We start from the raw sequence: 13,349 nt of genomic DNA on the forward strand, positions 1-13,349 counted from the left end.
CCAAAGTTAACTATTAGACATGATTTTCATTTCGTGCATCCTTCTGTGTTACAATACATACAACTTATTTATTGGGCCATCACAACACAACAGTCAAAGAATTTCAGGGACAACGCCCAGATACAGTTCACTACATGTTTTGGCCACTAGTGGCCATCCTCAGGTGAATACACTTCAACAAACATACACCACTGAACTGCAGCACATAAAGTCCGATACAATATCGTAAATCATTTAAGACAATTATAATAAGAATATAAAATATAGGTTATTCAAAACCAATAAAAGTCTTATATAAGAACAAAATTAAAGCCTGATTGATGTTTTATAACATCAAATCAGTCGTTGGTTCCACTTCACATACGCATCCGTCTACAAATAGCAAATTATGACGTTTCATTATAAAATTGTAAGGGAGGCTCAACAATTAATCTGAAAAAAATATATAATAAAAATAGTATTAGGTTTGTTAAGCTAGTATTGGTCTTAATATTGAAATTGAAGTATAAAGTACGTAAATTACTTAATTTCAATATTAAGACCAATATTAGCTTAACAAACCTAATACTATTTTTATTATATATTTTTTTCAGATTAATTGTTGAGCCTCCCTTACAATTTTATAATGAAACGTCATAATTTGCTATTTGTAGACGGATGCGTATGTGAAGTGGAACCAACGACTGATTTGATGTTATAAAACATCAATCAGGCTTTAATTTTGTTCTTATATAAGACTTTTATTGGTTTTGAATAACCTATATTTTATATTCTTATTATAATTGTCTTAAATGATTTACGATATTGTATCGGACTTTATGTGCTGCAGTTCAGTGGTGTATGTTTGTTGAAGTGTATTCACCTGAGGATGGCCACTAGTGGCCAAAACATGTAGTGAACTGTATCTGGGCGTTGTCCCTGAAATTCTTTGACTGTTGTGTTGTGATGGCCCAATAAATAAGTTGTATGTATTGTAACACAGAAGGATGCACGAAATGAAAATCATGTCTAATAGTTAACTTTGGTATTATCGCATTAAAACCTTTGGGTTTCATTACCAGCGAGATTTTTCTTAGCACATCAGTTAGCTGGAAGCAAAGCTGAGTTAATTTTAACAAAGATAATATAATTTACTATGAATACATTTAATCTATGACTACATTTAATGCATACCAATTTGTTTCTTCATAGAACTTCCTCCACAACACAGTGTCATTATTATTAAATAATAAATAACTGAATTGAATTATTATTTTGATGTTGTGTTAGCACACAAATAAGAAAGAATTAATTGATTTACTGCTACTGTTATTATTAACATATACATGTGTATGTACATGCATTGTCCTTTCTTATCACATAATGGCATAACCACTGGAATTGTACTTATTTTATTTTTCTCCCCTGTTAATGCTAACTTTAATTTTTCTTGGAATTATTATTAATTTATTAACATTATATAGACTGTCATATTTTGTATTTTGTTCTTTAATTATCTGTGTGTATTTCTATGTACTTGTACTAACTTTGTAATTGGCCTCTATGTTGTTAAATTTGCACATAAATAAACACAAATTGAACTGAATTGAATCAAACTGAACCAAATCTCATGAAAGTCCATTCAGGCTTTTAGAGATTACCAGCCACTTCTGGCTCTAATTGGGTGAACTAATAAATAAAATATATATATTGTTATGTGTTGGGTGTGTCACGCAACAAATAACTTCACGTGGGTCTCGGATTTAGTGACTCTTTTTTGGACACTCACACTTATACACCATACAATTATTATCGCTTTTGGTATCACGTGACTTCTGCAACGTCTCGACTAGGTTCCAACTGTGTTGTATGAAGGCTAATTAGCTCTGTGGTTCTTGGCTTATGTAGGTGTTCTGCAGACCGGATACGAGACACCATTCGCCAAGGTTCGATCTTACATGTTTGGCAATCTGTTGCTTTGGGAACACTCTTTATACACTGACAACGAGTTTCGTCTCATCCGTTGTTACTCAACGGCAATTCATCGCTACAATTTGTCGCTGTGGGATCTCCACAATTTCCATTGTAGCCTTTGCGCGGCGATGGACGTAAGATAACTCGTCACAATATATATATATATATACACACACACACACACACACGAGGGTCATACTGAAAGTCATGAGCAACAATTTTTTGTAAAGTAACATGCTTTATTATTGACAAACCAAATACACCACCTCACTCTACAGACCTTTCTTTATTTTTCCACATAATCGCCACTTCTTTGTACACATTTCTCCCAGCGTTCTGGGAGTTTGAAAATTCCCCTGCTGTAAAATTCCGTTCCAGCCATCCAAAGACACTGACACACTGCTTTCTGAATTGCCTCCCTTGTCTCAAAACGTTGTCCATGCAGCTGATCCTTCACAAATCTGAAAAGATGGTAGTCAGAGGGTGCCAGGGTACAGGAGGTGTGTGGAAGAACTTCCCACCCCATCTTTGCAATTGCTTCCAATGTGAGGCGAGCGGTGTGGGGGTGAGCGTTGTCATGCAGGATGATATGTTTCATCCCAGACGTTTATCGACGGAGCTTGTGCAGCGTCTGGACATAATGAGCAGCATTGATGGTTTGCCAAGGTTCCAGGAATTTGGCCAGAATAAACCCCTCTGCATCCCAGAAGACTGTGCCCATCACCTTCGCAGCTGATGGCACTGTCTTTGGCTTCTTTTTTGATGGAGAATGCAAATGGTGCCATTCCATACTCTGCTGTTTCGTTTCAGGCTCGAAATGGTGAAACCAGCTTTCGTCATCTGTCACAATACAGAGCAAAAAATCATCGCCTTCATGTAGATATCTCTGCAGCAGTTCTGAGGTGATGGCTTTTTGCTGACCTTTGTGGTCTTCGGTCAGTAACTGTGGGACCCAACAAGCACAAACTTTCCTATAGCTCAAGCTTTCAATCATCTCCTGTACTGCACTGTGCCCTATTCCGAGTTTTCGGGCTATTGTGTCCACAATCACATGCCTGTCATCTTGAATGATCTCATCCACTCTTTCCTTCTTACGTTCAGTTGAGGCTGTTCTAGGACGACCGCTCCGAGGCTCATCTTCGATGCTGGTCTTCCCATCTTTAAAATGTTTCACCCATCCTCGAACACTGCTCGCACCCATGTACACACTTCCATAAGCATGCTGAAGTCTCTGGTAAATTTCTGCTGCAGGGATTTCCTCTTTCACAAGAAATTCGATGACGGCACGCTGACGAAACAAAATATTTTTGTCGGCCATTTTGTTAGGAGTGATACTGGTCACGTGATTGATGTCACAAGACACTCAAGGTTAACACAACATCTGGTTCCACCTACCACCATACTCTCTTTCGTCTGCTGTTCCTGGGTTGCATGCAAAAAAAAGTTGCTCATGACTATCGGTACGACCTACATATATTACTATAGCAACAAATTTAAATGTCTGGAAATCATATCACTACATCCATCTGACACTGAGTCATTAAGGATATAAACTAAACTGGGGAAAAATGTGGAGCAGTTTCCTGCTTCCATGTCTGCATTGGTCCTGAGTAGTGCTCTTTTCTCACAATGTCATGTTCACTGTACCTATGATCTGGACTGGATTCTATCATCTGTCCCTCTTTTCTGTTTCTAGGAGGCTATCATTCATGTCACCCTGCCAATATGAGTTGGCTATTCCACTTTACCTGGAAGATGTAGCCTGCAAGTTCCTCAAAAATATTAGTATACATCTAGAAGGCTACATGGTGTAACAATCCAGAAGTCTGCAACCTGAATTTTGTGGCAACAGTTCAAATGAAAGCCAGTCTTTATTAGACACTTGGTCATCATAAATATTATATTAAGCGACAAGATGACACACATAGTAATTATGACTGGAGCTAGTCTTATAAGAGGACTATTTCAGATGTACCTTGTATAAAGGAAGACAGATGACGTCTATAAACCCAACTTGCATTTGTGGTAGTTCATCCTTCCGTTCTCGATCCATCATAGCCTGAAAATATAACCACGAAAATAACCAGCTAAATAATGCTGCATTTCAGCATACAGTTGCAGTGCATTCTTTCCATTAATTTATTTCCATCTTCCATGCAACTTATACTAGAAGTTTTAAAATTAAAAATTTAATTTTTAATTTTTTAAACTCTTAATTCTTTCACTTTATTTATGCTTTGGTGTTCATCTATCTCAGTCCACTAATTTTTATCTTCTTGTGGTGTATACTTTATAAGTGATGTTGCGATAATAGTTTTAAAAGAAAAATATCTGAAACTACAACTACACTTTTTTTTTCTAAATTCGCTTAGTGGGGGGTGGAGTCCAACTGGGTCCGCTCAGTACGGTAGCCACTAATTAGCCTATTGTAGCCTGCCCTGGGTCATTATGATGATGGAGAATTTGGTGGAATGAAGATTGGCAGGGGAAACGGAAGTACTCGTCAAAAACCTTCCCCAGCGCCACTCTGTCCACCACAAATCCCACTTGACCAGACCCAGGATCGAACCTGGGCCGCCGTGGTGGGAAGCTAGCGACTAACTGCTTGAGCTATGGTGCGGCCTACAACTACATTTCGGCAAATCATGGCCCAGCACACACTATAGCTGAATTAAAACCTCATATTTTAATAATATTTTCAAAATAAAGAAAAAGTTTCATGTTATTTGTAAATCTTTGTCTGTTCTTTGTTCTATCTTATTACATTCAATTCATATTCAAACTTTAAATGTATGTTGCAAATTCTATATAGTACAAAAGTTCTTTCCAACCCACTAACTAAAGCACAGTGGTAGCTATGTTTACCACTTGCTGTAACATTTAAACATACTGCAATTTTCCCACAGAGTGTATTAAGTATTTTGTATAATTTTCAGAATAAACACTGATTATTTCCCTAAACAGCATTAAGTGGCTGATCTTTCAAACAGAGGTGTAGTACCCTTTCTTTGGGGTAGGAACAACATTTTTAAATATTATGTATATGAACTAGACCGCCTCTGTGGTCTAGTGGTCAGAATTCCTGGCTACAGATCCAGAGGTTCTGGGTTCGAGTCCTGGCGCTGTCAGATTTTCTGAGGAGTACTGGGTCTGGAACAGGGTCCACTCCGCCTCATCAGGATGATTGAGGAGCTATTTCAAGGAAATAACGGCTCCAGTCTAGAAAACCGAAATTAACGGCCGTGGGGATCCATTGCGCTGACCACATGACACCCTCTATCCATAAACGTTGGCACTAACTTTGCCCACAAACGGCGGTTGCTCAGTCAGTATAGTTGGCTTGCGGACTAAAACCACGGAGTTAGTTATGTATATGAACTTCAGGTTTTAAAAAGTCAAATCTGAAGTATATATTATAACACTTACATATACTTCTCAGGGACTGTTTCCTTAACCTTCCAATTCTCCACATTCCAGCAAATCCCCTATATTATCACTTCATAAGCTCCTTATTCGTCTTTTTCATTTCATGGTAGGCAATCAAGACTGTTCCCCACTTAAGACATGTGACTACTCAGATATATTACAGGTACTACTACTACTACTACTACTACTACAACACTGTGGCCTGTAGTCCATAAGTGAACTATACCGACTGAGCGACCGCTGCTTATAGGCGAAGTTAGTGCCAGCTTTTGTGGATAGAGAACATTACAGACATAAACCAGCTGGAAACTATAAAAAATTCCTCCCCTTGTAAAATCAGAATATATGAATACCAACTAAAGCTATAATCTCTTCTGAGAATTTCTCATTTGTGGCTTTGAATATTTTTCTGGCACCAAAATTCATGTGGCCTCACTTCATGCATCTGAAGTTCCATAAGGCATATCATAAGTTGTACAAAAAGGAAGGAAGTTAGTGTAAGCAGGCATCTCACATAAGAAACAATATTAATGAAACAGTATCATTATTATTTCCATAAAAGGTAAATTTGTCCCTGTGCTTAACTAGTTAAGCACTATGCCATGAAGGCATATGAGGGAATGGATGTATGGATGTACATTTTTGACCTCGACCCTAGCTGGAGTCAGTGGTCAGCTTCAAGCCTCTGCTGCTTTATCTACAGGGAAAGAACCCCCAGTACCCATTGGATAGGAGGCTAGGTAGGTCCCAGAGCTGGTCCCGATGACGTGGAGAAGAGAAAATTCTTTCCCCCACCAGGACTCCAACTCCGGCCCCTTGGTCATTCAGTCTGTATGTAGCCTGTTGCTATACCAACTATGCTATACAGGCTCACAAGTTTGCTTATTATATTGCTACCATGATAAGGCTGGTCATTATTTTTTTTCTACTCCTAGAAATTACTTCTAAGATGTTCACCAACCATGGTTTAGTTATGGCATTCATAGGCCCTGGTCCTCACAAACAAAACGAATATGATCCTTCATTTTAGCAACAAACTTCTGCAGTGAACTGTTTTCTTACCACTGGTTGTTGGTTCAATTGCAACTTCTCCAAGTCTCCTTGGTCAAAGAATTCATCAGCTACAAGCTTGGCCACCTTATGTTGCACCTCCCAGGGTTTGGCTATGGCGCTCACATCGCATGCTGTCATTATCATTCCGCACAACACTGTCACAAATAGGACAGCATACTTACATGACTATTATTTTAAAACTATGAAATAAGTAGAAATATGAAGAGTATTGCCTTGTAGGACATTACACTGTGTAGTCCCATAGAATTCACTGCCTCTATCTTCAGGTTTGTGGATCACTCTGCTTCAGTTAATTTTCAATGCTGAAGAAGGAGACAGTATGTTCCTCTGAAATGTCAATCAACTTATGCCACACTACATGGCATAACATCCCAGAAAACAGTTACTACTGTGAGAATTGGGAATTTCACAAGTACAAACAGTGAAATAAAACATAACTAAGCCAATGGTATTCTTGTGTAAGCAAAGTCAAAAGAGAAAAGAAAAACAGCAAGACAGCTGAGAGTCCTAGAGTTACATTTTTCCTCAACTACAGACTCAACTGCATTACCCATTTACTGGCATATGAAGGCAGCGCCATAGCTCAGGCAGTTAGTTGCTGGCTTCCCACTACGGCGCCAGGGGTTCGAGCCCACATCAAGTCATGTGGGATTTGTGGTGCACAAAGTGGCATTCCCCTCGTTGGTGTCTCCACCTTATCGTGGTGAGGGTGTTTGAGTATGCCAAGGACCCTGAGAGCTATACCAGCGGTAGCGTAGCTACTGGCAGGGCCTCCCTTGCTGGACAGGTCAAAGGGTAGGCATCAGACGAAGAGAGACACCGAAAACTGATGCCGGAAGCAGCGTCATCAGCGGCGACTTGAAGCACAGAGAAAATGATGCTCGAGATGGTTCAAGTTCGTATAGCAACAGGCGTGACCAGAGTGGTTTGAACGGCTGTTGTACTGCGATGTGGAAAGCAAATGGAAAAACTACCACATTATCACTTTTCCTGGATAGTCTCTTTCCAAAAACAGAAGATCGCATTAAGTGGAGAAACTGTTTTGGAAGAGGCTGTGGACCTGTCATCTGACAGATTACTGATGAATGAATGAATGAAAGTGGCATTGAGACAGGTTCTCTCCAAGTACTTTGATTTCCCCTGTCAATTCTCATTCCACTGACTGCTACACATTCATCATCATCTATCATCTGGGGCTGGTACAATACGCCAATTAGTGGCTGATGTACCAAGTGGACTCAATCTCACCCCCCCCCCCAAATAAACTACTAGCCTATGGTACTTTTCTGAATGACAGTCATATTTTAAACAATAGTAAGGGTTGCTTAAAGCACAATAGATCACTGTAGGTCACGGTGCAAGGGCCAAGAAGGCCCACCCCCTTATACATTCATTCAATTGTTGCTTACACCTCCCCCATCATTCATATCTGTCTGTATCCTTAGTAAGATATCCAATGACTTGTTATTCTTAGAAAGTTCATGATATTTTGATGGAGAAGGTCTTCAACACTGTGCTTATAATAAGACTGCAAAATTGGCAGAAACATAGAATTCATTCTTTTGAAAGCAGGAACTGCCTTCAAAACACCTAGAAGTATGATGGCTGACATTGTCTATGAATATAGTAGTGACTGAAAGCAAATTGGATCAACAAGAGGGAACTAATGCCACATCCAGCAGTGAAGCAGTGTAGTGAAAAGTGCTTTTCGGATATAAGGCAACCTCCCAGTGTCTCTAACCTTCCTCCTACATGCATGGCTCTGGGGGCACCTTTCATTAGGTTCCTTTAGCTACAACATTCAATAGGGTCTATTGTAGTGGTTCCCAAAGATTTTCAGAAAACTTCCAGCTCCGCTAAGGACCAGTCTAGACATATCCAGGGACCCCTCCAAAAAGATTCATGGATTTTCTCATCCTGCATTGTTATCATATGGGCTTACAGATAAACTGTCTTGGAATCTATCAGTCTTTGACAGGAAACACTAGGCTGGTTTCTGGATTTCTGACTGGTCACTGTACACTGAGATACAACCTACATACTGTGGACCTCTTGGCAACACCATGCACAGGAAATGTAGGCAGAAGAAATAATCTCCCTACCTTACTTTGCTGATGCCCAGCTTTGGATTAGAAAAAGAACAGAGATCTTTGGCTATGCATGGTTAGAGTTTGATACAGGACACCATGAGTGACACAATGAATAGAGTTCTGGCTACAGCATTACATTCATGGCTTTCTGTAGGGCCCCAGCCAGGCAGTGAATACACAATGGACCACACAGTACTTGAGGCAATATAAGATGGCCCCTCCAAAATAATACAAATACAAACACAATACAAGCAACAAAAAGTCTAGTTTCATTTAGTTGCTACAATTTTCATACAGGGATTTATAAATTAGCAGTTGTGCTATTCAGTCAACTCTTTGTGGCTGTAGTCTGAACCAGTACAGATTCTCATGGATGTGAAAGTTGTCAGAAATAATCCAAAAGGGTCAAACATGTGCCATATTTGTTATTTTGGTATATAAAGAAATTATTCACCTAATGATGTTTTTTTTTTACATTTAAAAACATAAACAAAACTGCCACGTCTTCTAAGGATGAACTGTCTCACATTTTCTGGAAAAGAGGCAGATGAAGACCAAGAACTTTTATAAGAACAATCGAATAAAAGACGGCAAGTAACAGAATGAAATTTAAAAATTAGCTCATAAGGGCATGATAACATCACCTTGTGTATACCCCATGCTTCCCTTTGGAGCAAAGGGAATGAGAACTGTTACTCCCACTTCAAAGTTATCACGTTTAAATGTTTGTACCAGTGACTATGAGGGATTAAAAACTGTGGAGGTCTTCAATGATATGACGTTCTTTAAAAGTTTCATAAGGGCCGTTAATATTTGCTGGTCGTGAGTGTATGTACAAGCACGTGCACCCTACAGTTGCTCGCCGTTCAAAGCCACTGCATTTCGATACCCATTAAACGGGACCGAACGGGACCGCTCGTTCTTGTACATCGATTAGTTCATCTCGCAGCGGACTATTTAACGACCTCTCAAGCTAATACTCAGTGGGCTCAATGATAATCACGTTCTTGTTGATTCGTTCAGTATACCGATTAAGTACTGCGTTGCTAATTATCTCCTTCGAACTAACCTAATTGGTAGGACACGCCCAAAAAAAGTCAAGGATCATACAAAGCACACGAATCACATGAAGTGGGTCGCGGGAGGAGCAGCATCTTTGGGAAAACAAGATTAAAACTAATAAAAGGGTTATAATAAACGTGAAACCATCATCTGCAGATTGATTCTTTGCTTCCTTCTTTTATTTTTATTTTTTAATTTATGATGGACACAAGGTTGCGTAGTTGGTCGAGGAAATCTGCTACAAGCCAGAAGGGTCACGGGTTCTGTTCTTGATGAGGTCACTGAATTTTTCAATTGAGCTCATCCTTCCAGCCGCATTATGGCCTTGGGATCGACTCAAACTCTTAACAGAAATGGGGACCAGGAATCTTCATGAGGGTACAGGGTGGCTGGTGCGTAAGGCTCTCAATCTCACCGCCATCTGTGAGCCGATATTCTAGAAAATGCGGGAGCTTCGACGTCTCACAACCCTATGGGCCTCCAATGCCTGTTACAGGGATAGCTTTACCTTCTTTTTATTAATTTCTTTCGATATCAACTCCATGGTTAGATTAAGATGATATATTGATCAAAATAGAAATGTTTTAAGTTAAATTTGGACTACCTGAAAGCAGAATGAGGCCCCCTGAGTCTCGCAGCCCGAAAGTGGCGTTGAGGACAATATCAGAATCTAATACGGAGCGAATTTACATAAATACATAATGAATATCTTCATGATCTGTCCTCTTCACCTAGAAACACTTCCATGAATAAGTTACGGGGGCGAAAATAAAATTTTGCAGTGGTTATATATCAGCAATAAATGAGCTTGAATACCGAACTGGATATTCAAATTCGCAAAGAATCCATCTGAAAAACGTGTGTGCACCAAACTGAAGTACACCTTTCCGCCCCAACACACGTATAGTATAGATGTTGAATGAAAACATTAAAGAGTTCTGTCAACATATACGCGTACTTGGGTCTTGATATTGTCTATTACTGCTTCTGAGCTACTGACAGGGTCAACACTCAGCTAAAATTCTCTTCTACATTACCAAGTATCAGAAAATCTAACAACATGTATTACAATGGTCACTGCTTCGTATCTGTAATGAAAGAAGTCATCTAGTTCGATACACCGATCAGGTTTATGTAGCGGCAGTGCGGTACACTCGTATCCGGTTTGAATCTCTGCGGTTAACCTGGGTTGAAGTTAATCGTCCTTTGCTCTAGTCTCTCAAGGTGAATCCTGGAATAGTGCCTTCAAATAAACTATGAGTCCCTCCACTCATCTTCACCTTCCACCGCAAATAAAGTGTACAGTTCGAACGTTGTCTTTAAAAAACCCAAAATTTAGCGAGAAATTGCACGACTTACATTCTTTCTTTCCCTCGCTCTGCCAATCAAATTCTCCTTCGTCCACCAGTTTCATAAAACTGTCTTTTTTCTTGAAATACATGGCCAAGTCCGTCGAGATGATGGCATTTTCCACCGTTTTCATCACATTCCTGTAGTCCTCTGTTGACAGAGACTGCAAAAAGCAATAAGATGTCCATTTAGCCACATTTCAGGGCACTGTACTAAGTGTAGATAGTGACACTCTCACTTACTAATTTCTCATAAGCGCCATGTTGATGACATTTTCTGGCATGGCGTTTATTCCAAAGGGTCATAATGATAATATTCGAAACTCGATAATTGTGTATTGTAACTGAAACCAAATGACGTGAATATAGGCGCCTGTCATATGTCATAAGGCCTACCTGGAATATGTTGTTTCCCTCACTGTTGAGGATCATGACACACTGATCAAAGTGATGATGTTCCATGGTACTGGTGGAGTATAATATGGCAAGCGGTGACTCAGTTTTGGTTTGAAAGGCGTTGTTGGTGCCACGATGGTCCAAATCGTGACATAGGCATGCCACAAGCAGACCAAGAATCTGAAAAAATCCACGCTTCATTTAAAATAACTGTCAAACAGGAAGCTATAGGAAGGATTCTGGCTGGCTGCTTCCCTTAGAATGTTTCAGTGTATATAGCGGAATATAAATTTATATTCCGTGTGGAGGCTGGTTAGAATATATCTACCGTATCCCTGCGAGTCGTAAAAGGCGACGAAAAGTGAACCCCGTGACTTGGAGTGTAACTGGGCCACCCTTTCACTGGAGGGCATAGGTTTCTAGTGTTTTATTTTCTTAGAGTGGAGTGAGACTGAGCAACTTGGTACATCGGCCACTAACTGGCATATTGTACCATCCCGGTTGATAGGCGATGAATGTGGAATAGTCGATGGAATGAAAATTTTGCAGGGGAAAGGAGAAAACCTGCCCCAGTGCCATTTTGCCACCACAAATCTCCCATGACCTGACCTGGGCTCGAGCCCGGGCTACCACGGTGGGAAGCCGGCGACTAACCTCATGAGCTATGGCGCGGCCTCACTGGAGGATATAATTCAGAGACTTGGTCCTCCGGATTGGTGGTTAAATGCAAGGCTGACGACCTTGCTCTGTAAAAAAAATATTATTGCTGCGAAATCCAAAGAAGCGAAAACCGGAAGGTCTGAGACACGAATCTGGCAGAATTTTCTAAGGAAGGCTATGGCTCAAAGAGGTCTGTTTTACCAACTATGATGATGAAGATGATTACGATGATGATTATGATAAAGTTACACAGTTTAGATTTTAATTTCTGTGTATGATTTTCGCTAGTATAAATTTGGACTATAGTAAATTCGTCAAATCCAAAATTTTCCCAACTTCACTAAGTATATGTGTGACTCTTTAACACATAAAAATTTTTTATATAAAATTCATTGGTATCTTTATGGTCGATTAGCATAAAATTTCGCATTTTTGAACACAAAGTATGTTTATTTGTTTCGTATGATTCTCAGGAAAAACTGTGACTATATTCCCAAACACTATTAACCGGTTGGTGTTTGTAATGGAGACGCAGTATTTTTTCCCTGAAGTGGCAACTGAATGTTTAAATATTTAAACGAGAGAGTTAGTTCAATTAAAATACTCCATGTTCTGGAACTAGGAAATAAATGTTGCCTCCCCAAATATTACAAGCCCATGTCTCTTCTCTGAACACACATCGTTTGCGTCTCTTTATTTCCCCCATACCACCGTTGAACTAAGGTCTACGGTTGAGAAAGCGTCGTCAGAATTCAAGAATCAGACAAACACATTCTAGCTATCTGCAACTCTTCATTCTTCCACTTCTCGGTTCTGGAACCCTTGTGGTCCTACCAAGCTCATGCATGACACCAATAGGTTCTCCAACGAGCTACCTCTTTCATCAGAAACTTAGCCATGAAGTTACAGCGTTGCTTACATAGATCAGCTGTTAAATTTGATTAACCTGACGATGGAGCGACGATTCTCAGCTCACCTCTAGGTCGGTCATGAAGCGTTCCATCTTGCCGGTTTTGAGCATGGCAAACATAGTTTGAGCGACATTGAGAGCGTGTCTCCAGTTGTGGTACTTGACGGGTCGATAGTTCTTCTTGACGCTCAGAACCCAACGGCACAACACCTGCAAGTTCAACATCTCGTTACTCTGAGGACAGGAGACAACAGACCCAGAACTTAGTGACTTGTGCCCTGAATGCAGAACATAATAATTATGGAGAATGGAACATTAAATAATTCCTAGAAGGAAAACCTAATTCAGTCGAGACACAGCTAAACATCTGAAGCACGAGAAGAAAAGTAATTTGGTAAGTGAGAAATAGTTTATTGTGTTGTGTGTGGG

At 39.9% G+C, this 13,349-nt stretch overlaps 1 protein-coding gene across 1 annotated transcript in view; it reads right to left on the reverse strand.

The window, feature by feature from the left end:
• Positions 1-13,349, reverse strand: part of LOC111869292 (cGMP-specific 3',5'-cyclic phosphodiesterase) — a 114,714-nt gene that overhangs the window by 4,354 nt on the left and 97,011 nt on the right. The window contains exons 15-19 of the mRNA XM_023860691.2: positions 12,987-13,130; positions 11,351-11,530; positions 10,965-11,118; positions 6,442-6,587; positions 3,929-4,012 (exon numbers count right to left, since the gene is read on the reverse strand). Of these exons, the coding sequence (XP_023716459.1) occupies positions 3,929-4,012; positions 6,442-6,587; positions 10,965-11,118; positions 11,351-11,530; positions 12,987-13,130 (708 nt within the window). The remainder of the gene's footprint in view (positions 1-3,928; positions 4,013-6,441; positions 6,588-10,964; positions 11,119-11,350; positions 11,531-12,986; positions 13,131-13,349) is intronic.

The sequence above is a fragment of the Cryptotermes secundus genome, unplaced genomic scaffold (genome assembly GCF_002891405.2).
Source record: "Cryptotermes secundus unplaced genomic scaffold, Csec_1.0 scaffold124, whole genome shotgun sequence".
Classification (NCBI taxonomy): domain Eukaryota; kingdom Metazoa; phylum Arthropoda; class Insecta; order Blattodea; family Kalotermitidae; genus Cryptotermes; species Cryptotermes secundus.